This window comes from Lissotriton vulgaris, chromosome 3_1 (genome assembly GCF_964263255.1).
Source record: "Lissotriton vulgaris chromosome 3_1, aLisVul1.2, whole genome shotgun sequence".
Classification (NCBI taxonomy): Eukaryota; Metazoa; Chordata; class Amphibia; order Caudata; family Salamandridae; genus Lissotriton; species Lissotriton vulgaris.
In genome coordinates this window covers 1,225,387,241-1,225,413,103 of record NC_141689.1, presented here as the reverse complement: position 1 = coordinate 1,225,413,103, position 25,863 = coordinate 1,225,387,241, and the positions used below count along the sequence as shown (strand labels likewise).

The window sequence follows — 25,863 nt, the reverse complement described above, 5'->3', positions numbered from 1 at the left end:
CCGCCCGAAAATCCCCACGGAGGGGCATCTGGCACCACTCCACCCTCGGTGCGACTTTGGAGGCTCTACCCCCTCGGACGCCGAAGTTACAACTGGCGGAACTCCTGGCCGACGTGAGCCTGACTGCTGCGGTGCCGGACCTCGGCTCCCAGATCTACGCGAGCCCCCGGCTCACCACGAGGCAGGCAGGCCCTCCGACCTTGGCGAATGGCCCGCCCAGGGCTTACAGAGTGTCCGGTGTGATCGGCGGCGGAGGGCATTACGGTGAGCACTATATGCGGAGCTGGGGCAGAGGGGGTGTGGTGCTCCCACCGGCTTTACCCACCTGAGGCCCCCTTTTGCTGTCAACAAAGAAAGGAGATTCTGGCGCGCTTAGCTTTGCCGGCTGTTACCTGCAGGGCGCCCGTGACCCCTACCAGCCCGCCTAGGACCTGGCTGTATCCAGACTAAATGCCCGCTCTCTGCCGCTTCGTTTGCACTCTGACGGCGCTTACGTTTTGGGGCTCCTTGGTGCTCCCTCGAGGGCCTTCACATTTGCTGGGCGAGTCCTGCACCTTGACATCTCTATCTGCACTTCTCCTCGCTTCACACCGTCTTTAGGAGGACTGCCCTGAGAGCGCCCCTGCTGCCTGGTGCCAAGGTTGGAACAGGGGAGTCTTGGCCTACATTGAACTGCCTGGCGTGGGACTGCTATCTCTGGCGCCGATTCACGTCCTGCCACCGTGCGGAAAGAGCCTGGACGCAGGGGCACACTTTATCTTACTGAGCCGTAATGGGGATGCTCCTACCCCTTTAGGCGCTACGTCCTTTGCTGGGGTTCCTGCGCTTTCTCCTGCGGGGCCTGTCTACACCTGCACTGCACTATTGTCGCGGAGAGCCACCCCGCAAACACTTGCTGAGCTTCCCCCACTACCTGGCACGTTGGTTGCAGAAACGGCGTTGCTGCACCGCACTACATAGTGTTTGGCCGCTATATCATCCACAAGCCCTGCTCCGACGGCGGTGCGAACAGCGCAAAGGCGCATAAAGTCCATACATATCTTTGCCGACATGGGGAAGCCGGACAGTCGCCAACCCAAACTGCAGTTTGAAACTGCATCGCAGGAAAAGGGGACTCGTCACACAGGAGACGCTGTGCCACCCCGAAGCCCGGTCACGGAGGCCTCAACGTCGACCCTACTGACCCCGGATATGGCCGCCATCCTGCAAGAAATGCGACAGGGCTTTGCGACGGTGGTCGACAAAGTGGACAGGCTCACATCTCGGATGGACAGCATTGCCCAAAAGATGGATGTCCATGAAGAACGCATATCTGAGGCGGAACGCAGAATATCGGCAAATGATGACGCGACCGCGGCACATGACACTCGCCTTGCCAGAATGGACAATGTCTTGAGGGTAATCGCTGCCAAAAACGAGGAGTTGGAAGCCAGGAGCCGGCGGAATAACATTCGCGTCACGGGCATTCCGGAATCGACCAACACGGGGAGGATGGAACTGTATATCGAGAAACTGCTTACGGCAACAGTGGGGGCAGAAGCTCTTTCGGCTCACTTTATTGTGGAACGCGCACATCGCTCCCTTGGGCCTCAACCCCAACCGGGGACCCCACCGCGACCCATAATTGCACGCCTGCTCAACTACCGAGATCGCGATGCGGCGCTAAGAGCAGCCAGAGCGAACCAGAACCTGACATATGATGGCGTGCCCTTCTCGATATACCCTGACTTTACCCCGGTGGTTCAAGAACAGTGACGGAAATTTCTTGCTGTTAAAAGGAAGCTTCGTGACTTGAACATTGACTATGCTCTCCTGTACCCTGCCAAGTTACGAGTCACTCACCAGGGTACACAGCACTTTTTTCTCAACCCACAACAGGTCGAAGACTACCTTAAAACCCTGCCCAAAAGACCCAAGCGGACTGCGGACGCTGAAGACTTAAATACATCTGGTCCCGAATGAGTGGCGGCTGGCTCTCTTCGGTTCCTCCTCCTGCAATTGATTGGTTCATCCTCACTCCCCTCGATGGTAGGGGGAACTCATCCTGCTTGGAGATGGCTGCGGCTGCCCCTGGGGTGCCATGGACGGGTGTTGGACTGCAGGTGGTAATGTATGCCAGGCCCCACCCCCTTCATCCCTCTCTGCTCCGAGGGTGACCCCCAGGGTGGACATGCACGGAGTGGGATGGCTGGGGGTGGTGGACCGTGCACCTCTGATGACCCCAACTGGGTGTTCCCCAATGACATTCACGTGGCTGTTTGTTTGTTGGTTGCTATTTAGCACTGTTTTGGTTTATGGGTGGGGGGTGGGAATGGGATGCTGGCGAGTTGGGGTGGCTTCAGTGGGTGGGGGGTGGTGGACTGACAATTGGGCAGAACGGGCTGACGCTGAGCGATGTGGACCCTCCTTTGGAAGCTCTGGGATGCTTTGTTGTGTATGGTTACATATTGAGAACTGTCTGTCCTTTCTCCAGCTAGGTCCGGTTGCTGGAGTTGTCGGGGGGGGGATGGGGGGAGAGGTCCGCTGGGTATTCTGTTGGGATTCAAGTTTTGACATGTGCATGTTGTGTTCTGAACTCACATATTTGCCCTTTGGAGGGCTCCTTGATTTTATTCCGGGGATGCGGGGGCGGGATGGGTGTGCTGCACATTACTTATGGTGGGGGTGTGGCGGAGGGGTTGGGGACGATTCCTTTCTGTTCCATTTTTTGTTCCCACTTGAGGGCGATGGGCTGGTCCGACTGGATGATGATCTGATTGTTGCTAAGGGTGGATTGGTCGCCTCCCATGCTTTCATCCTGCAGTTATTGTATTACACGATTACATGGATGACACGCGCCTAACTGTGATTACTTGGAATGTGAGAGGGCTGGGAGATCATAGGAAGAGGAGACAAATACTGAGCTACCTTGATCGTCACAATGTTCACATTGCTTTCCTACAGGAAACGCATTTTGCGCCCCACAAATCGCAAGCCTTTGGGAGTAGGTGGGCTTCTCACTCAATATTTGCTAACTACTCCTCATATGCACGAGGTACGGCCATTCTTGTTAAGAGATCCACACCCTTTCGGCCTGCTGGCTCCAGGGTGGATCCCCAGGGGAGGTATTGTTTACTTTGGGGTAGACTAGGACACATGTCAGTAACGCTTGTCTGTTGTTATGGGCCCAACACGGATGACCCACAATTCTTTACCTCTCTATGGGCGGCAATAGTTGAGACAGGACCACAACACATCATATGGGGAGGAGATTTCAACGTGTCCCTGCACCCCCCCCTGGATAGATCACACCCCGCCCCGCACCACTATACTAATGGGCGCGAAGTCCTTAAAGCGACAATTGCCGGTAACAATCTCGTTGACGCCTGGCGGTCACACTGCGGGACTAGAGAGGAGGGTACACACTTTACAGCGCAGGCTAAGTCATGGGCGCGACTTGACTATTTCCTCTTAACCTCACAACTCTTTACAGCGCTAATACATGCGTCACATCTCCCCAGGACGTACTCAGATCACTCCCCCGTTTTGATCACGTTGACTGGTTCTGAGCTTGGCCCCCCGGTGACGGCGTGGCGCATGCAGCCCACTATGTTATTGGACGCGATGTTCCAGGAGGAGCTCCGTGATGAATGCTTAGATTTCTTCAAACGCAATAAAGACTCTGTACAAGACGTTGAGACCATATGGGATGCCTTTAAGTCCACACTCCGAGGCTTATGTATATCGAAGGGCTCGGGAGTGCTCAAGAGCATAATGGCTCGTTTACGCAGCATAGAGGCTGACTTACGCAGTGCTGAAAGCCGCCTTAGGGCAAACCCTGACAATACGACCCTCGCTACCATTCGCAACAAATTGTCGGAATTCTCTGAAGAGGCTGCTCGCGAGGTAAAGTTTAGGAACAAATACTGGGTGGCCAGGCGATATGGGGAGGGTGAGAGGCCGGGGAAGGCACTAGCAGCGACGGTCAAACTAATGCGATCTCCGACGATAATATTAGAACTTGAGACGGCGGAGGGGCTGAAACTTAGAGACACCACCCAAATCCTTAACGAATTTGTGTGGCATTATGGTGTACTGTACTCCACTAGCAGACATGGTGAACTCACATTGGATGACTATCTGGCAGATGTCTCCTTAGGTTGGTTGAGTGATGCGCAGAGGTCCTTCTTGAACGCCCCTTTTGACTTGGATGAGGTCAGGGAAGCTATTATGGGCATGAAATCGGGTAAGGCCACCGGATTAGATGGCATACCTATAGAATTCTATAAGACGTTTATTGACTTCATGGCACCGGTGTTGCGGGAAGTTTTTGAAGACGCACTGGAGGTGGGCCATCTCCCTGCCTCCATGAGAGTTGCCCTCATTACATCGCTGCTTAGGCCAGGGAAACCCGCCTCGAGCTGCGACTCCTACAGACCTTTGTCCCTATTAAACTGCGACGTTAAAATCCTTGCGAAACTAATTGCAACGCGCATCAGCCTCCTCCTGCCTGCTCTTATCCTTCCGGACCAGGCCGGATTTGTCCCTGGAAGGGCTACATCACATAATCTCCGTACTTTTTTCTCAGTATACGACTCCGTCCATGAGGACCTCCCAATGGCAGCCATTTTTTTGGACGCCACCAAGGCGTTTGACTCGCTCGAGTGGGACTATGTGTTTAAAGTTCTGGAGCGAATGGGTTTCCCACCTCTCTTTATTTCCTGGATTAAATTGCTGTATACGCATCCAACTGCCAGAGTACTCATCAATGGGAAATTGTCGTCGGACTTCCCGATCACCAGGGGGACAAGGCAGGGATGCCCCCTGTCCCCCCTTCTTTTTGCCATAGCCACTGAACCCCTGGCGGCTAAGCTGCGACAACATCATCAGGACAGGGCACTGCGCTGCTTTCAGAGACAGTTACTCGTCTCTATGTATGCTGATGATATCACCCTCTATGTTCGCCACCCAAGCGAGAACTTACATCCCATACTCCGTGAATTCATTCGGTTTGGTGCTCTTTCGGGGGTTCAAATCCACTGGAAGAAATCATGTATCTTCCCCCTTACTGCCGCGACAGTTCAGTTCCCGCTGGAATTCCCACTTGCCTGGAGCACAGGGGATTTTAAATACCTGGGTATACATGTGGAAAAGAGTAGAGAAGAACTGATTCGGGCGAATTATGGCACTGTGATGGACAGGATGAGCGACAACATATCTAGGTGGATCACGCTCCCTCTTTCCATGGCGGGACGTGCCTCTTTAGTCAAAATGGTCATACTCCCTCAACTTTTGTACTTATTCTTGAACATTCCGTACCACCCCGGATCCCACTTCTTTCGTCTGCTACGCTCAGAATTGCTCCGACTAGTGTGGGGTGGTAAAACACCCAGACTCAAATGGGAGATCCTTGTCCGGCCGTTCTCACAAGGGGGATTTGGAATCCCTGACTTTGAGCTCTATTACCGAGCTGCTCAGGCCCACTATGCATACTTTTGGGTGCGCCAGCAGAGATATATGCCTCAACTGGCGGCTGAGCACTGGTTGGCACACCCGATCGCTATTGAAGGCGCGCTCTATTCCCAGGTTGAGGGTAGGGACAAGACCCCTTCCACTGTGTCGAGCACGGTGACGGCATGGCACTCTATTGTGTCTAAGCTGGACTTGCACTTCCTATACGCACCGAAACTGCCGCTGGCCTATCACCCACAGCTGCCGCTCCTACAAGAGGCTGGCTTTCAAAAATTATTAAAAAAGATTGGTGTCACTACATGGGGAGACTTGTACCTAGATGGCGTCTTCCGAACTAGGGAACATTTATATGAGAGCATTCACCCAACACCCCTGGACTTGTTTTATTATGTCAGGCTCAGGCACGGACTGCGAGCTATCACGCCTGATTTCCCCTGTGAGCCCCCGGTGCTACCTCCCTTACAAAACATGCTGCTTCACGACCACCCTATTAAACTGGTGTCTGCACTCTATAAATGTATACGGGCCAACACGACATACACTGCTCTGCCCGCTAGGCAGAAATGGGAACAGGATCTAGCCTTGACTTTCACGGACACACAATGGGAATTTTGCCTACAGCAAACTGAGCGCATATCGTCTAACAGCCGGTTTAGGATAATCCACTATAAATTCCTGCACAGGTTGTACCACACTCCAGCGCGCCTACACAGATTCCAGCTTAGGCCTACAGATGCCTGCGACAGGTGTGGGGCCCCAGGGGCTGATTTCCTTCACCTTGCATGGGGATGTCCTGAAGTGAATAGATACTGGACTCAGGTCTTTCAGGCCCTCTCCAAAATGATACACATAACGGTGGATCCATCCCCATTGGTAGCCCTGCTGGGATATGTTGCACCTCTCCAAGCGGCTCACCGCAAATATGTGGCACTGGCAATGCTTCTGGCTAAACGCAGGGTGGCCTGTAGATGGGGGAGGGGAAGAGCGCCCAAATTCAAGGATTGGATGAGTGATATGGTGTACTGCCAGGAGCAATTGCATACCTATTCTGAACTACTGCCGCCTGCTTCTAGGCCTACTGATATATGGGCCCCGTTGCAATGTTATTTGATAACTGATCCGCCCGAGGATGACAGCAATTGAAGTTAGGCAGTAGAGACCCTTCGATGATATTTCTTGGTCTTGCAATGTAGCACCTGGACTGCTATATATGGCATGATGTGGTTGCTGCTCCCTCCCCCCCCCCCATTCCCGCCCGAGGCTGACAGCAATTGAAGTTGGGAAGTAATGATCCTTATGGTCTCTTGACTCTGCCAACCCCGTACCTACCGAGATTAGATATGCCCGCCTGGATGCCTATGTGCCCCCCCCCCCCCCCGGCACCCCTGAGTTTGTATAGACACTGCACATGTTACTGGTTATAAAAAAAAAAAATCGAAAAAACTCGAGACTCATTTGTTTAGCTGTGAAGACGCTGCATTTGTCATTTAGATGGTACTGTTGGCAGAACTGTTTTAGCACACATGCATGTTGGAAATGATTTGTATTTATGTATGCACTGATAGCGGCCGGCCTCCGGGTTGTTGGTGAAAAGCTGTGTATTCCTGACAATGCTCAATAAATGTCTTGAACCAAAAAAAACAAAAAAAAATATATCGTTCTGTAATGTGTGTTTAGTTCAGCAACAACTAACTCACTCAGATGATGTGAATGCCTTTCATTGTCTAATACAGTGTATCTAAGGAAAATGCTGTAACATTTTGTATTTTAGTCATAATTATTGCAAAACACACAATTTAGTTTTTCTTCCTCTGTATGAGGCGTATTTTAATCCTATTGAATGTGAATTCTAATGTTATCGTTAGCATTCTGGCAATTTGTACACATGTATAGTTTCTTAATTTGTCAATTTTAATGATAGCGTGCTGCTATTTAGCATATGTTACATAATTCATTTCGGGATTATTTTTTTAATGTATTTTATTTAATGATATTTTGCATAACAGAATGATGACAAAAACAAACAAACACATTGAGCTAATTCCAGACATTTTCAGAAGGGGGTCATACACTCAGAACACACAATACAGAGCGCTTTAGGCTAGCTATTCTTACACAAAGAGCGCAATCGCTACTTACTCACACAAGTACCACCGATGTCAAATCACAAACCACATAGACATTTAAGCACACATTTAACCCACAAATCAACACTTATGACAGAAACAAAAGACAGCCCACAGACTGTACTTCAACCAAACCATTTGTAAATACTAATTGTAAGTCATATTTACAAGAAGAGCTTCTCAAAAGTAGCTCTAAAGACTCCGCAAAAAACAGCCAAAAGACTTTTCCATGTTCAAGAAGCCAAAATGCACCAAATTCGCTAGTTTTGGCTGGCAGAACACTCAAATAGCGCTCTGCATATCACTACTTAGAAAAGTTTAAAGTGTACAAATCAGGATCCTTTTTCATGTACATTTTTAATTCCATGGGGTACTTAGTCACCAAGGAATGAATACGTTTTTATACCTAAACCTATTTAAGTTTCCCCTCTAGGGGAGCCGGCTGATTCCATTCTAATTCCATTATGGTACCTCCAAGAAAGCAACACATTCTACGATGTGTGCTAAGAACAGGCATGCCAAAAATATTGCAGCATATGCAATATTATACGTAATGTAGCACTTATCTCAATGTGTGACGTTCAAGTTTTATAAAAAGTTGAGAAAATCTCCTCATCACCTCTCTATATAAATTGCAATTCTTACATATCCAAATTCCAAATATTTGCCAATTTCCATACAATTCCAAAACCAAAAAGCGTCGCAAGAAACAACCTTACCAAGCACAAATCTCCATCCTCTCACTGCCAGGTTCTGAGTGACCTAACAGTTGTTTTAGAATACTCAATCCAAAAGGGTTCTCCGTCAGGAGTGGTTAACATTTGGAGGATCAAACCAGAAATATACTGGGCTGCAGAGACAGAGAATCTCAGTGCGCAGGGTACCTCCTTAGTAGAGTTTTGTCCTCCTCAGTAGATTCCTGTCTCCTGTCAAGACCACTCCCTTGGATAGCCGCTTCTCTGATGAGGTCCACGTTTCGGACGCCATTTGAAGAAATATAAACCTCCTAAGGTTCACTGATACACCTGGTCCTTTTAAACCAACAAAGAAGAGATTGGCACAGAAGCTGTGAAAATATATTTATTAACCTCAGATGAGGGAGACTACGTCAGACAGTACCCCCAGGCCACTGTAGGAGGCATTCTATGGAGTAAAGAGAACAGGGGCCTTATATATACATAGGTTACAGAGTCAGCATAAAACCAAGGGGGGGTCCTGGCACATAAAAGTATACTTACTGACTAATATGGCTATACAAAATTTGCTTGCTCAACAAAGTGGAAACATTTGAAACATTTCTCCTTACATCAGCAAGAATAGCTTGACAGTTATAACATAAGAGCAGATGCATTCTGACAGCTAGGCCTTTCTGACCATGTGCAAAGCTCTGGAAGAGGGAAAAAGCACATGGCAAGCACATGGCTAACTAAGATGGCTGCCAAGTACAAAATGGCTTTCAGCTCATGCTAACAGAGATCCCTGCCATCTTTAACACGCTGACATTGATTGACTAGAACTTGGCCAAGACCATTAATATGTAAGTAACAAATAAAAGGGGCAAGCACGCAGCCTTGTCTCACCCCTTTTCTAATTGGGAATTTGGCTGTTACATTCACCCATATTTCCGTATCGGACCCTTGCGCCTGCGTCTCGGTATAGCTGCCTCATGAAGTTTATAAATGGTAGTTTGACTCCCATTTCCTCAAGCCTACTCCAGAGTCCGTCATGTCTCACACAATCGAACGCAGAGCTGAGGTCCACAAAGGCCAGAAATAGCTTCCCCTGCTTAGCTCGCGTATATTTATCTAACAATTGGCTTAAATGTAGTCCCTTTTCGATTGTCCCTAGACCCTGACGACAGCCATATTGTAGTTCGGAGATGACACCTGTATCTTCCGCCCATGTCTCCAATCTGTTTAATATGATATGGCCTGTCACTTTAAGAAAATAATCTAAAACGGAAATCGGTCGATAACGTGGGCATATTACAATCACCCTTTTTAAATATCGGGACCAAGAGCAGTTCGAGCCAGGATGGAATAAAGCCATGATGTCAGCTAGCTGTTAGGCAAAAGTTAGCAACGGGCTCTAGAGAGAAGAATTTGACTTATACCAGTCAGCAGGGACTCCGTCCTGGCCCGGAGCTTTACCCCCTGCACTGGCATTTATGGGTATGAACACTTCATCTATTGAGAAATGAAAATCAAGGGGAAACAAATTTAAAATTCAGGCTCTGGAAGAAGTTTGGATTCAGCTAGTGGCGCTACCTGCTACTCGTCATTATATAATGTAGTAAAATGATCCACCGATTTATCCTCACTGATAGCGTTTTCTATTGTTGGAAGATCTCTGGGAGCTAAAAAAGGCGCATTAACTGCCTTCCAGAAACTAATATGGTCTTTGCATAAGGATGCTTCATGAAGGGCCCCCCAGGATTCAGCTCTGTGTCTCCTTACGTTCTTTTAGCGCACGTCTATAGGCACTTGTAGCCATGCTAATTTCCAGCTGGTTTTTGTTAGGTTTGTGTGAGACTTTTTTCAAAGCTTTATGGGCTTTTGTGCATTGAAAGTCAAGCCACCCCTTTTTCTTAGACTGACACTTTTTGGTTTCCACAGTTAAACTCTTCTTAATCTCTATGGAGATAGAACCAAAGTAGTTCAAAACATCCACATAAACAGTGGACTCATTAAGGCAAACAAAAAAAAATCAGATTTGCATTTAGCTAAAAGTGATTTAGTGAACTCGACTGGTTCTACTTTAGACCAGATCAGGGAGTACCCATTAGTTCTATTAAGAGCAAGATTATGCGCAAAATGCTCTGAAATTCCCTCTGTGTTTAACACACTACTTGGTAGTTGGAAGGTGATACTCATAGGATAATTGTCACTCATTGCGTTGGAATGCATCTCAAAATTAGTCAGCCTACTTGAATGGTGATTTGAGAACAAAATAAAATCAATAATAGAACCAAGCCCTGTGCCATTGTAAGTACAGCTAAATGGAACTGTAGGCGTACATAGTTCATTTGCGAACCCCAAATCAAATAAAAACAAAAGTGAATTTAGAAGGCCCCCACAGGTAGTGTGTGGAAAATTTGCATAATCAGCACCTTTTCTAAGGGCTAAGCCACAGGTACCCCCCTTTGCATGTGAACACAAGACATGATTAAAAACCCCTCCCCAAACACCACACATATCTTTGGCCATATCATTCTGTAGAATAGACAGATCGTTCTGTAATTTGTTCAGCACACCCACAAACTGCTCCTTGGGAATATTGTTATAAAAGTTTAACAGAGCAACGCAGTGCTTTTTAGGTCTCGTGGCGTTAACCGCGCGTAAGCGCGGTCTTGCCAGAGACCTATAGTCAGCGACACAGCTTTCCAGGAGACAGGAGCTGTCCGCGCGCATCTTGAAGAAGGCGATCGGAGCGGGCCACGCGCGAACGCGCACGCTGTGGCCTTCTCCTGTCTCCTGGGAAGCGCAAACACACACGCATGCGCAGACACACAGACCCACACGAGCGCCCATACATGCACGCACACATACAGAGACTTCCCCCCCGCCCGCACACATACACACACGCGCGCACACACGTGCGCACACACACACACACACGTGCGCACCGAGACCGCCCCCCCCCCCCGCCGCCTAGAAATGTGAGCACCAACCTAAAAGGTCTCGCTCTGGGCCCCCACCGCTCCTCACCTGCCTCACCAGTTCTCCAAATTGTGTTCTACTCTCTGTAGCAGAGTGAGGTCAAAATGTCACCGCCGGCCGCTCGATGTCTAGCGCGGCTCACAGGCCGCGAGCGGCTCATCGGTGCCCAACAGCTCCTGCATACAATTGTTGCGGTTGACAATGCTTCCGCGCTCAGCTGCGGCCCCGGCAGCAACCAGGAAAACCACGGAGGCACGGACCTGGGGCACTCTCTTCACTAAGCAGAGTTAGCGGTCATCGTCAGGTCAGGGCTGGGGTCCGGGCACCCGCACAACTCCGGGTCCATGCCACACTCTGGCACCAGCTCACAACGGCAGTCGCAGGCCGGGCCACGCGCAACACTCCGATGTTGGGTGGCTGGGGCTCCGCGGTCCACTGCAGCTCCGGAGGTCGCATATTGCAGCCCAGGGAATGTGTTGACCGGGACGACAGGTAGGATATCGTGAATTTAGGATTTACAGCAGGATTGTGTCGGATTACTACGGGGCTATGTGAGCCGGGCTAAGACACGCCCCCCCATGCTGGTTGTCATTGCACGCGCACGTCTTGTTTTTCAAGCGATCGCGAAAGTGAAAGCAATCTCTTTGTCTGCCGTGCCTCCCGGGCTCGCTACGAGAGGGAGCTGTGAATAATAAATGCCGGCAGCCCCGTGCTGAGGTGCATCATCAGAGCTGTGTTAATAATAACTGCGTCAGCCCAGTGCTGAGGTGCATCATCAGAGCTGTGTGAATAATAACTGCGTCAGCCCCGTGCTGAGGTGCATCATCAGAGCTGTGTGAATAATAACAGCTGTGAGCCCGTGCCTGAGGTGCATCATCAGAGCTGTGTGAATAATAACTGTGTCAGCCCCGTGCTGAGGTACATAATCAGAGCTGTGTGAATAATAACAGCTGTGAGCCCATGCCTGAGGTGCATCATCAGAGCTGTGTGAATAATAACTGCGTCAGCCCCGTGCGTGAGGTGCATCATCAGAGCTGTGTGAATAATAACTGCGTCAGCCCCGTGCTGAGGTGCATCATCAGAGCTGTGTGAATAATAACTGCGTCAGCCCCGTGCTGAGGTGCATCATCAGAGCTGTGTGAATAATAACAGCTGTGAGCCTGTGCCTGAGGTGCATCATCAGACCTGTGTGAATAACTGTGGTGAGCCCGTGCCTGAGGTGCATCATCAGAGCTGTGTGAATAATAACTGGGTCAGCCCCGTGCGTGAGGTGCATCATCAGAGTTGTGTGAATAATAACAGCTGTGAGCCCGTGCCTGAGGTGCATCATCAGAGCTGTGTGAATAATAACTGCGTCAGCCCCGTGCGTGAGGTGCATCATCAGTGCTGTGTGAATAATAACAGCTGTGAGCAACAACATACTCTTGCACACACACTCACTGCTCACCAATTCAAAGTTTGCTAAAAATTTTATGCAGTGCATTGTCATACACAATGCCAATAACTCAAACTTTAATGCTGCGAGACCTATTGCATTGTAATGCTTGTTTTTCACATGTAACAAGACAATCTGATAGTAAATGGTTGAAGTCATGAGTACATTCTTATTGATGTTTACTCGTATTAGAGACATAAGTGAACAGGCCTCTCTTGTTTCTCCCATGTTCTGTGGTTTCCGCTGGTGAGTGGAAAGTTTTATAGCCATTGATATGCAAACTTTTCTCCAGCCAGTTACTTATAGACACAGTATGGTAAAATCTTCAACACAACGTAACCTCATAGGATCACTGACATTAGTTTGAAGCCCGCGACATTCCAAAATACTATATTACAAATAGGCGACCTGCTCTTGCCGCCTTCACACTGTGTGATGGCCTTAACATGGCGTACGATTTTATATTGTTGGACTGTATGAGCCAATGTATCCTGAGTACATACTGAGGTCTTACCTAGAGGGGCTAGATTAAAACTTTTGACCGTGGTGGCTGGCGTATTTATGGGTGTAGCAGATATTCCGAGAGATGCAAGTACATCAGATCCCTCTATTTGGATACCACTTGCATCAGGGGCATTGGGTCAATGTATGTCTTCTAGAGTGGGTAAAATGTCAAAACAATTAGATACCAGGACATTATAAGACTCGGATGAAGTAGCCGAGGGGCCCCTGTTCTGTATTCGTGTGTGAGTTGCACAATAAGGTTGATGAAAGTACCCAAAGGCAGAGTGTTAATGCCCGTAAGCGTTATCTGTTGGTTACCAGCTCTAGATAGAATCGTCTGTGTTAAATGTGGAGACCGAAAAGTCCGTACTACACAGTCTCCAGCCAAAGATTTGTGGTCTCTACCAACCCAGGTAACCCTTCTAGCCATTTTACATTCCGCAAATAAAGCCTCTATTAAACCTGTTTTTGTGCCCAACCAAAAAAAAGCTTTACTTCCCAGGGCATCCCCTGATTCACTTGTCTGCGTTATAAGGACTGGGACGTTGACCAGAACTATAGTGTTAGGAGTTGCTGCCGGGGGTAAGTCGAGCGTACGTGCATCCATAAAGACTTGGATTGGGGAGGAGGAACTGGCTGCTGTTTTCTCTTATATTCGATATGGCAGGAACCCTCAAAATGGAATCTGGAATGCAGTTTGCTGGATTCACATTAATAGTAGAAGGGTTTGGGTCCATGGCCTGTTGATCTAAAATTCATTAATGACATCATAGGGCCAACCCTTTCATATGGGTCTATGCGTGAAGCTTGGCCTGCGGGCTGATGTGCTTGGTCCATATAGGGACAAATGTCAGTATAAACCTTTGTGGCGGAGTGCTGAGTACCTACTTTGTGTTTTAGTATATCCTCAATTTCCTCTACTCTAGCCATTAGCTTAGTTAATATATCACTTACAGTTTTATGTAAATCATCTTTTTTATCTACAATCTTAGATATCAGCTGACTGGTCCATAATTAGGACTTTATTGGAGGGTGAGGTCTTCCTAGCAACGTCGGGTTTGCTTGCTTTGTTCCTTTTTTCCCCGCTTCTTTTTAATATCTGTCCTAAGTGATGATTGAATTGGCTCTATATGATTAGGGATACATAGGGGTTTCTAGATCGCTTAGACATGGCTGAGTGTCGCAATCCAGATCGCTCACATATATATTCCCTGATGTTTTTTTAACACAACCATTCCGAGGTAATTGACCAGGTGCGACCTCTGGTTGGCTAGTTAGAAAGGCATTGTGTACAACTGCCTGAGGGCTCCTAGCTACCCCACCATCTGCCTTCCCTCTTGTTAGTGACTCTTCAACTGAATTTATTTGTTTTTCAATGGTCCCATAGCCCTGATCAGATAGTTCATTAAAGATTTCTGTGCACCCCCTGGTGGTTTGGAAGTGTTCCCCAATTTTCTCTTGCCCTTCCGCACCCTCCCTCTCAGGAAAAACAAAAAGAATTACAACACACTCAGAACGGTAAATGAGGTAGAGAAAGCCTCAGTAAAAACGGATGCCTACAGCGTTAAAGCCCCCTAACATGCAGTTTCCCTAATCAGCAAATGTCTCAAGTCAATTCCCCCACAGTAGCGGAAGCTCAAACTTCACTTGACAGTTCCAATTAAATCCTGTGGTTACTTGTCTTTGTTAATATAGGGCCTCAGGCGGCCTCCTGTTTTTGATCAACGAGATAGACGATCTGGAGATAGTTGTACAAAAGACTTACCCCCCCTAGACTCAAACCTCTGTTAGTGGATTTTTCAGGGGGTGGCCCAGCCGAATGCTTATGTAGCGCTCCTGCTCTGAATTTCCAGCGTGGCATGGCGTGGTCCCTCCCCTCTCGGCCAGGGATCAATGGAGCAGTAATAAAGCGCTCCGTTCAATGAGACAGGACAGGGACAGTGGTCAAAGTGCTTCGAGCTTCTTTAGCTGCCAAAAAACACAAGTGTCAGTAGAATGAGGGTCCCCAATAGTGTAATAATACAAATGAGTCATCCAGTCTTCCTTTTATTGTCCAAATCTTTCTTTAATTGTTTGATTCTCTGCCAGCCAACATGTGTTTCATCAGTGGGTGTGCCTCACCCTACGACTTCCTCAGAGCTGTAATCCACAGTTGCACTCTGAAGTCAGTAGAATATATCCCCAATTTAAAAAGAAGAGTAGCAGTGTTGAATACATCAGAATACAAAATAGGTGTGTCTTCACCTATAAAAACCTGTGATCCGTGTCTGGGCCGAAAGTTCAGGAACCTCTGTCTCAGCGAGTGCGGCCGGGGATATATTCTACTGACTTCACAGTACAACTGTGAATTACAGCCCTAAGGAAGTCGTAAGGACGACTGGATGACTCATTTGTATTAACACACTATTGCGTGTGGTGAGACTTGTTTCAACCTTGACATGGTAACCTTTTCTTCAGCGATGAGGGACTTTTTATTTCTAAATTGCGCAGGCAAAGCCAGGCTTTTCTCATTTACAAATTATCTTTCTCTACCCCTCGCAGAGAAAATGTTTTGTTCCAGGGAGCCGGGCAGCAATCCTGGACGGACTGTGCAGAGGCTGGGTTGGTAGCGAAGGATTGTATCTATCCTGGGCAGGGTTGGATTGGGATAAAAAATCGTCCCGGGCACACCCATAAACAAGCATTTACAATGCAACAGTCTCGCCTTCGAAAAAGTTAGAGCTATTGACATTATTATTTATTTTTAAAAAAATTATTATTTGAAACATTTATAAAGCGCAACTGTCACCTGACAGGTATCCTGGCGCTGAGAGCTTACTCCTAAAATGGAAAGAGACGGGAGGCTAAGGGAATTAAAGATGACCGGGATTAGGGAATAGCCAAGTTTTAATTCGCTTTCTGAATGGCAGGAGTTGTGGAATTTGGCGAATGTCGACCGGCAGCCTGTTCCAAAGTTTGGCGGCGGCCACTCTGAAGGATCTTCCCCCGGTCCTTACCTTGTGAAATCTGGGTACCGACACAAGGCAGGTTGAGGTGGATCGAAGAGTTCTGATGGGGGTGTACCAGGAAAACATTTTTTGTAGGGATCTGGGGCCCGTTCCGTGTAGAGCCTTAAAAACAAGGCAGAGTGCTTTAAAAGCTATTCTCTACTTCAAAGGGAGCCAATGTAGTTCGGCTAAGGCTGCTGTGGCCGAGGATCTCCTGGTCCAACCCAGGGCAAGTTTGGCTGCAGCAGACTGGACTCTTTGGAGTCTGTCCAGTAGAACAGCTGGGGACTCGAGCAGAAGAGCATTGCAGTAGTCAAGGCGACTAAGGATAGTACACCTGACTATTAGTGCTCGGGCCTGGGCGGGGAGTAGTGGCATGATTTTACGTAAAGAACGTAGTAGCGCCGAGCAGGTAGAGACTGTTTTGGTTACCTGCGTTTCCATGCTGATGTTGCTGTTTAGCATAACACCCGGATTGCGGACACTAGTGACCGGCTGTGGTTTTCCTGGATTTTCCGGGGGCCAGAATTCTGTAGGAAATAGACGAGGAATCCGGCTCCCAGAGCAGAACAGGACCTCGGTCTTGAAGGAATTGAATTGCAGGGAATTCAAGTGCAGCCAGCCGGCTGTGTCTCTTAAGCAGTCATGGAACGATTCCATGGGGATTGAGTCATCCCCCTCCCAGGAGAGGATGAGCTGAGTGTCATCCGCGTAGTTTACAGTTTTCAGTCTGTGGGATTTGATTAAAGTGACCAGTGGTTTTAGATAAACGTTAAAAAGGATCGGGCTGATGGACGATCCCTGGGGTACACCGTGAAGCACTGGGGAAAAAGTGGATTGAAAAGGGGGAAGGGACACAGCCTGTTTCCTATCTCTTAGGTATGAATGGAACCAGAGCAGGGCGGTGCCGTCGACCCCTGCCTCTCTAAGCCTCTTCAGCAGAATCCCATGGTTAACCGTATCGAATGCGGCAGACAGGTCCAATAGGATCAAGGCCACTGCATGGCCCCTGTCTGCATGGCATCCGAAGTTCTTCCATGGCTGTAAGCACAGCCGTTTCGGTGCCATGGGCTGGGCGAAAACCGAATTGGAAGTCGTCCAGGATGTGATTCTGCTCAAGATGTGTCGAGAGACAGGAGCTGACCCATCGTTCCACCACTTTCGCTGGAAAGGGTAGAAGCGATATAGGTCGAAAGTTGGATAGGCACTCTGGGTTCAAGGAGGGTTTTTTCAGCAGCGGGGTGATGAGTGCTTGCTTCCAGGGGGTGGGGACAAATCCACAGCACATTGTAAATGACAATCTTTTTATTTATGTGTTGGTTTTGAAAACAGATAAATAAATGGCATTGTCATTTACAATCCCAATAGCTTAATCTCTCGCAGATACGAGACCTATTGCATTTGCACCTACACACAGAGAGCCACACACGGCCACACACACACGGCCACACACACACACACGGCCACACACACACACACGGCCACACACACACACACACGCGGCCACACACACACACACACGGCCACACACACACACACACACACACACGGCAACACACACGGCAACACACACGGCAACACACACGGCCACACACACGGCCACACGGACACACACACACGCACACACACACACACACACCCACACACACACACACACCCCCCCCCCATATGACTGCTCCCTAGTTCCTAGGGATGTACACTTTCCCAGGTTCCTTCATCCTAGACCACCTGCGGCGCGTTCTAAAATAGGATTTAATTATAATTGAATGCGATTTTATATAGTGCGAACATTACCCCAAGATGTGATATGGGAGTGACATACTACTAGGCATGGTGCAAACTACGGAGGAAAGGATTGAGTAACGATTTGCGGCGAAAGGGCATGCTGAAGCAGGAAAGTGCCGAGGATTACACAAGAACTACACACAGTAGGACGGCTGGGGCCCTATGGTGACTGCGGGCGAGGATCTTCAGACTCACCAGTCGGGCACATGGGGCGCAAATGGCGGGGAAGACGGCCTGCCTATGGTGACTGCGGGCGAGGATCTTCAGGCTCACCAGTTGTGCACATTAACAGAGGAGGAGGAGGGAGGGGGCGCAAATGGCGGGGAAGATGGCCTGCCTATGGTGACTGCGGGCGAGGATCTTCAGGCTCACCAGTCGGGTACATTAACAGAGGAGGAGAGGGGGGCGCAACTGGCGGGGAAGATGGCCTGCCTATGGTGACTGCGGGCGAGGATCTTCAGACTCACCAGTCTGGTACATTAACAGAGGAGGAGGGGGTGGCGCAAATGGCGGGGAAGACGGCCTGCCTATGGTGACTGCGGGCGAGGATCTTCAAACTCACCAGTCGGGCACATTAACAGAGGAGGAGGAGGGTGGGGGGGGCGCAAATGGTGGGGAAGACGGCCTGCCTATGGTGACTGCGGGCGAGGATCTTCAGACTCACCAGTCGGGCACATCAACAGAGGAGGAGGAGGGGGGGGTGCAAACGGCGGGTAAGACGGCCTGAGCTCTGACAGGAATATCACCCGCCAACAAGCCTTTCAGTCACGAGTAGTAGCGCCGCATGCCCCCGGCCTGAGGAGCACTTCTGTCTGCTCCTCCCTTGGTACACCGGCAGTAACTTCAGGCCCCGCTCCGGCTACCTCCACACCGGCCTGTGTCCCGGCAAGTAACCCGTTCCCCGGCCCCTCTCCCGCCGGACCACGCGCACCTTGTGGCAGTATGGGCAGCTGGTCTTGCTAAACACCACGGCTCCTCAGGTCCACGCGGCTGCCGGTGGTGTGTGGCATGTTTGCAGCCAGTAGGAAAGATTTCTAGAAAACGCAACAAAAGTAAAGCACACGCCTTACACTTTTACAGGAACACTTTTGTCTGTAAGCCCCGTCCTTTTTAGACTGGGGGCGTGTTTTTGACTGAGAACATCACTAGGTAGCAAGAAAGTCAAAAACATTCCCCCCAATCCGAAAAGTACGGGGCTTAGATCCAAAGAAGAACGTCACTGGGACCTCTTCTCCAATGGAGAAGAGGGGCAGGGCTTAACCTCGCTACTCCAAGTCATTAAATCTCGCCAGTGAGACTGCGCATGTGCGCAGCCTACGCTAGCCAAGACCTAAAAATGGCCCACATTTGCATATAGCCATTTCCTCAGAACACTGCTTCAGCGAAGTTTAATGAAAAGAAAGGGGGTGGGGGGCATGTTTTATTAACTTCACTTAGATAAAATAAAATGCATAGATTAGTTCACACTGCTAAGCTACACATAAATGCAAGTGAGACCACTTCTGCTCAGGCCCCCCGCCCCCACTCAATCAGCATACATTAATGGGCCGGTCTAGCGAGAGAAAGAGAGTGATACCTCAGCCCATCTGCCTCTAGAAAGGCCACTCAGGAACCCACTGGGCTGCTGGCGGCATCCTCTCCGCACAGACAGCCGCCAGGCAGCCCAAAAATCAGCCCACAGCTAGAACTCGGCTACCAGCCCTCCGGCCATTTCCTGAGGGCCTGCATTACCAATCCGACCCAGATCCCGGAAGGAGGAGTGGGCAGCAGCAGGCAGTGTGTGCTCCAGCTGACCATGGCCGCCAGCGACATAGACAGGTCTTCGCAGCGTACTGCAGCATGCTCACCCGTTTGCATTCACCGGTGCCGCCCGTCCCTGCGGGCTGCAGATTATGTAGATATATCACTCATGAGCTCTACTGTTTTGTAGATGGAGGGGAGGTGGAGAACGCAATTGCAATTTTATGAGGCTTAAAAAATGTGTGTGCGTGGCTGTGTTGGGGGTCTACCAATTAAGGATCTGCTTCTTCATGAGAAGGGATTGTTACTTTAAACAAATAAGCACCTCTTAGTTTATCTTACACTGCCTAGGAGAGGGGTGCTCACATACATCACATTACCTGAGATATGCTCTACATATTGTACTTGGTACATTGTGGTTATAAGAGGGGCATACACACAGAAGGTTCAAGGTCCTGTAGCATTACCATACGAAGAGGAAAAGGTTGACAGAAAGTTAGTGCTCTGACCGGTTGGTTTGTTTTGCCCTCTGAGACACAGTGAACGCTACTGAGGCTGTTTTCCTAGGTTTGGCACTGAGATGTATTGCTCAATGCTGTTTCTAAATGATGTACTTCTTTTGCATGTCAGGGTTGTAGTTTGATGCGATTACGTTTAAAATTTGATCGTTGTATTCTGATGTTAGAGTAGTTTGCATTTTTACTCTAATTCAGTGTTTCTTCAGTAGAGTTTATGCAATTCTGGACAGGCGCCTCTAATGCTAGGATGCTAGGCTGTAGCAATAGGGTAAACAGGCGTCCCGGATTTGCCCGTTCTGTCCCGATTTTGCGCCAGCTGTCCCGGCACATTTCAGGAAATTAAGCTCATGTCCTGGTTTTTAGAGAGGGTCGGCTGAAAACGGCAGGAGGTATCTTTTCATGTTTTGCAAAGCAGGAATAGTTGGCTCCTGTTATAAGAAAGCAATTTAATTAACAGGCATGCTACTAGCTCTAAAATGGCATTTCATGTACGTTCTTACTGCCTCTTCTGTAATTCTCTGCTAAGGAGTACTGTCATTCTGTGCGCTGGGTTGAAATAAAATTGTAGTTCTTCTCCTAAATTTGGGAAATTTCCCTGCTTTTGGCTTTAGCATTCTGGTCTCCCTATGTAGCAACATTTGATTTGAGCATTTATAGAGCGCACAACTTCCCCGAGGCGTCTAGGTTGTCAACATCTGGGGCCCCGCCCTCATCTCCCTTCTGCAGAGAACAGCTGTTTCCAGTACTCTCTGAAGCGGAGGTAGGAGGTTGAGAGCACTGGGTGAAAATTAAAATCTGCTGTACAAACGTTTTACAATGACCTTGCGGTGGTCCCCACACTGCCCCCTCATCCTGTGCAGCAGAAGTATAGACTGGGAGGGTGGTGCTGATGAGGAACCAGAGTTTCGGTAGGCCGTTTACGAGTAGGTAGCTTTGCTGCTGACGCCAGCACCGGATTATTCAGACACTGTGCTCACTTTGATCTGAAGTTGTCGCTTGGAAGCAGACGTGTGTTTTATTGTATAGCAAATTGAAATCATGCACCACTGTGGTGACACTTGAATATTCATCTATTTGCAAGATGGAAGTTAGTGTGGTCCAATAAACTTGTAGAACCGGTACAATGATCTCTTTTGGAAAAATGCCTCCAGCTTGATTTGGATTTGTGCATGCCTGTGGCTGTGACAGCCCGGGTACTGTGGTATAGCGCTATGCACTTAGCTGAACTCGACTTCTTTGGACTTTCTTGTGTCCACTGCAGTATTTACTTACCAACAGACTTGTGTTTGTCTTGATATCCTGCTGTTGGGTCGACACTCTGTGTGTGACTATTAATAGTGTTTATTATGTACTAACTGCAGACGAGATAATCCTGTCTGGCTGCTATATTACTGTTTGAATATGTGCTCAGTCTAAAAGTGACCTGCTCGGCAACATCTCGCTAAACTGTTACCTCTTTACTTTGCTCCTAAAACTTTAAAATTTACAATCCTCTTACAATTGTGGAATTGTATCCGCACTTTCTACATATTTTATTGCACCCACTTGCCTATTGGACAAAAAAATTTCCTACACAGATTTAAGTATCTGTCGTGCACAATTCTTTGTAACGATTGATGTCTGGATAAAGAACACTCTGGTTGTGAGGCTCTTCTAGTTCTCTGGGTAATCTCCAAAAGAGCAAACGATGTATCTTCCTTTTTTTGCATGCACAGATAACAAGCACTCGAACCACTCTCCCTGCACTCATACACTGCTCCCACACCGCTTATTAATTCCATAGGCGAAACCTAATGCATTTGCCAATGCTTGTTAGACTTGACTGTAGGCTAATGCCTTTTGCGTGCACACAGTATGCCTGCTGTCTGCCATTGGTTGCAAGTCGTGTCGGAGAGGTGCTTGTGCAGTATGTTAGTGTACAGGTGAGGAAAGGGCCATACTTATCATGTATAAGTGCCACCCCTTTTCTGCACTTGACTGTTTTTAGCCCTCGCCTGGCGTTAGCAGCGCGCATGCGCTGCTCTCTCCATGCTAGGGCCTTTTGCGATCAAATAAGCCAAAGCTGAATATGCACCCGTAGGGATGGATAAACATGGCTGCTCTCGCCATTGACACAAAGCAAAACATGCATGCGTACGTACGGGCAGTGGACAGTCCGACACCATCTTGCTTTGCTTCTGCCAAAAGCTTTCACACGCGCGAGCATGGTGACGTGCTTTTAATAAGCTTGAACTTAGCGCAATCGCTTTCACTTTCTCAGCCGTGCTTGTTTTAAAAAAAAATGAAATCGGGTAGATTTTTTTCCATGTTTCTTTTTGACTTCTTCGTTTAAATGCCAGTAAATGACACAATAGAAACATTATACTGAAACACTGAAGAGAGAGAGAGAGAGAGAGAGAGAGCTGGGGTTTCAGCTGATTGTAATCTCTGGACCAACACTTAAGTTTGCTACTCGGTTGTACTGACTTCAGTCTGGAAATAACGGATAATGCTGGAGCATACATCAGAAAATAAGACGTATGCATTTCAGAAGGAAGGCGCACTGTCAAATCACTGAAACAAAAATCTAGGTATACAAAACATCAACACCGTTATATGTCATGTATATTAATTTGCTGAATCAAATCATTTTAGAAATATAAAAATCATGAAAATCTTTAATATTTATACTAAACAGAACATGGCGGCAAGAAAGATCAGAACAACGGTGCGACCAGCAGTACAACAATGGAGCAGTGAGGCCCTAGGGGAAACCCGCCTCAGGGCGACGAGGAAGGGGGAAGACTGGGGATAAAGTAAGAGGTTGTAGGGAAAGCTGTAAAGCAGCACAAGTTAAACCCCCTGTAGCTGCGACTGCCGGCTTGCCCTTGGGTGTCCTTAGGAGTCCATAAGGCGGTCCCAGGAGAAACCAAGCATTGAAAATGCAATAGGTCTCGCTTTTGATTAAGTTAAAGTAATTTGATTTGCTATACAATACCATTAGCAAAGCAAATGGCTTAATCAAAGGCGAGCCCCATTGCATTTTCAATGCTTGTTTTTCTCCTTACCAATTTGAAGACTCCACTAGACGTGTGACACTTTTGGTGTCTTTGTGATTGTGTATAGTGGCGAATTCCTCTCCGCTTCTGTACAGCTCGCTTTTGAAATGTGCTCATTTTAATGCAAATGACAAAGGAAGTATTTTGAGCTGTGAACCTCATTATTAAAACTTGTTTTGTTTATTTTCAGTCGGCCCGCTCCTGATTGAATTTTCTAAACCAGTGAATATGGAAGAAGATAGGAAGGCGAACCCCGAAGTCCGGGAAGGCGGACGCTTTACTCCAAAGAACTGCAGAGCTCTCCAGAAAGTAGCCCTCATAATTCCCTTTAGAAATCGTGAGGAGCACTTGAAATACTGGCTGCATTATTTGCACCCCATCCTGCAGCGACAACAACTCGATTATGGGGTGTATGTCATTGATCAGGTAAGATGGCAGTATGTGCTACCTAGAATCCCTTAACTCAAACCCCAGTGTGACAAGACAACACACCCTCTTGGTTAACTTGCAATCTGTATCGAACCTGACTGCACTGTCATGCACTTAAGAAGAGAGAAGGATAGTTATGGGACATAGACTAGCATTGTGTTTAGCGCCATGGGTTTCTCGTTCTCGCATTGTGTTATTTTGAGTGAAAGACTGGTAATTTGGTCATTCTTCAGCAGTGTTTCCTTTTCTGATTAATAATCCTAAAATGATTCGCCACTGTTAGGCGGGACTTCGGTGACCACAATTTAAACCCTTTTCTTTATTTTTTTTAACATTCTACGTTTTCTTAGAAATGTATAAAGTGAGGGGGCATGGATCTGTCCACAAAAGAGATGGCAGCTCTTCTGTATTTTCCTAAGAGCTCTCAGTGCTGCACCATTCGCTGACGACTATGGAGGCTATATGGGCTGAATTGATGGTGAGAACGGGCGCAGATGGTGGAATAATGCTGGAGCCAATGACTACGGACCCGTGAGCTTGGAGTTCCGCACCGGCCTGCATATTTATCCGGTCCAATTGCTGTTGCCCCAATTCCGGGGGCATGCCTCTGACCCCACCGTGCTTGGGCAGCGCCTGGGCTGGCTTTTTGGGAGTACGGAGTGCCCATGACGCTGCGGCGACCAAGAAGAGTGAGAGGTGAAGCTCTGTCAAGGATTGCCAAGATGGCGGCGTTCTGCCTAAGAGCTCTCGGACCGGTGGAGGTGGAGATGGGCCACCAGTCCTGAGTGAACGCCTGCCTTGCTTTGGAGATCGCGCTGGGGCTCTGCTGACCTGGATTCACCTTCTGGGGGCCGCTGAGGTGAGCACTGCCCGCTGCAGTGCTCTCCTGACCTGGAGACTCGAGAGCCGCAACGGAGCCCCCGCGCGCTTGATTGTGATCCCGGTGGCTGGTTTAAACCCGGATTGGGCTCTGCTGTTGCTGCGGCGCTTAGATCCTGCGGTCTGCAGGAAGGGGGCCCCCCATTGGACACCCCGACAGTGCCTTGCTGCTGAGTGGGACAGTACTCTAGATGTCAGCGCCATTTTCTTGCTGGTGAGGCGGGTGGTGATCCCCGGTTGCGGCACTGCTGCAGTGCATTGCGACCTCCTTGAACTGCTGAAGCGGAAGACTCCTGGTGGTGACTGGTGACTGAAGGTGGGGACCTCCTGGGCGGACTGCCACGCCACGGCCAGGCCAACGTGAATGCTGCTATTTATTTCCGGGGCCTGGATATCGAGACTGGGATTGCCCTCGGAGGGTTGTGCACCCCTTCTTGCTGTCTGTGACTGAGCAGTGCGGAACCCGGGCATATGCCCTCGGGGTCTCTAATCCTGTGCCCCACAGTCTGGTGGAGGAAGCGGTCGCTGTCGGGCCATCGCTGCGGGCCCCCGCTTTCCTTTGGGGCTTTGATCCTGCCGGGGAGGCAGCCGAGCTCTGCTCCTGCTGGATCTACCGCATGCTGAGTCTCTTTCCTGGAGGAGGACGGGGTACCCGGCCTCCGGGTGCTTTATGTCACTGACTTTTTAGCACTGCTCGTGGTGTTTGGGACCCGGTGCCAGGAACTTGAGTTCTCCATAGCTAATCAATGGGGGCAATATCTGGTCACCACTGTTGACCTGGCACGTGGATTGCCACTTCCACCGGTCTTGGCGGACGAGCTGGTTCGCACCAGTGTTCATCTATACTTGGTGAGTGACGTCATTCCTCTGGGGGTATGGGAAAACCCAGGGGCAAACAACTGGGTGCTCTCCCAGGCCAAGATGAGCCGGCCTTGGTGCACAGGCGACCGGATTCCCCAGAACCGCCGGCTGACAACTTAGTTCAGCAGCAAATGGCCCAGATATTGCAGGCTATAGCGGACACTAAAGATACTCTGCATCAGGATATTGCCAATGTGGCTGTGGGGCTCAGGCTCCTACAGGCAGAACATACTAAGCTGGCTGACCGGGTGAAGCAAACGGAGGCCTCCCTGGCAGATATGACAGTGGTGCAGTAGTCTCTCTCTGCCCAGATGGGGGACATCTCTCACAGAGTTCAGTTGCTGGAGAAGAGGGCTGAGGATGCTGAAGGGCATAATTGCTGAAATCACATATGAGTGCTGGGTCTCCAGGAGAAGGTTCTAATATGATCACCTACCTGGAGGGCCGGACT

The 25,863-nt window shown here is 48.9% G+C and overlaps 1 protein-coding gene across 1 annotated transcript in view; it reads left to right on the top strand.

Annotated features, from left to right (window-relative positions):
- B4GALT1 (beta-1,4-galactosyltransferase 1) overlaps positions 1-25,863 on the top strand; it is a 503,885-nt gene that overhangs the window by 240,717 nt on the left and 237,305 nt on the right. The window contains exon 2 of the mRNA XM_086961693.1: positions 23,434-23,669. Within this exon, the coding sequence (XP_086817819.1) occupies positions 23,434-23,669 (236 nt within the window). The remainder of the gene's footprint in view (positions 1-23,433; positions 23,670-25,863) is intronic.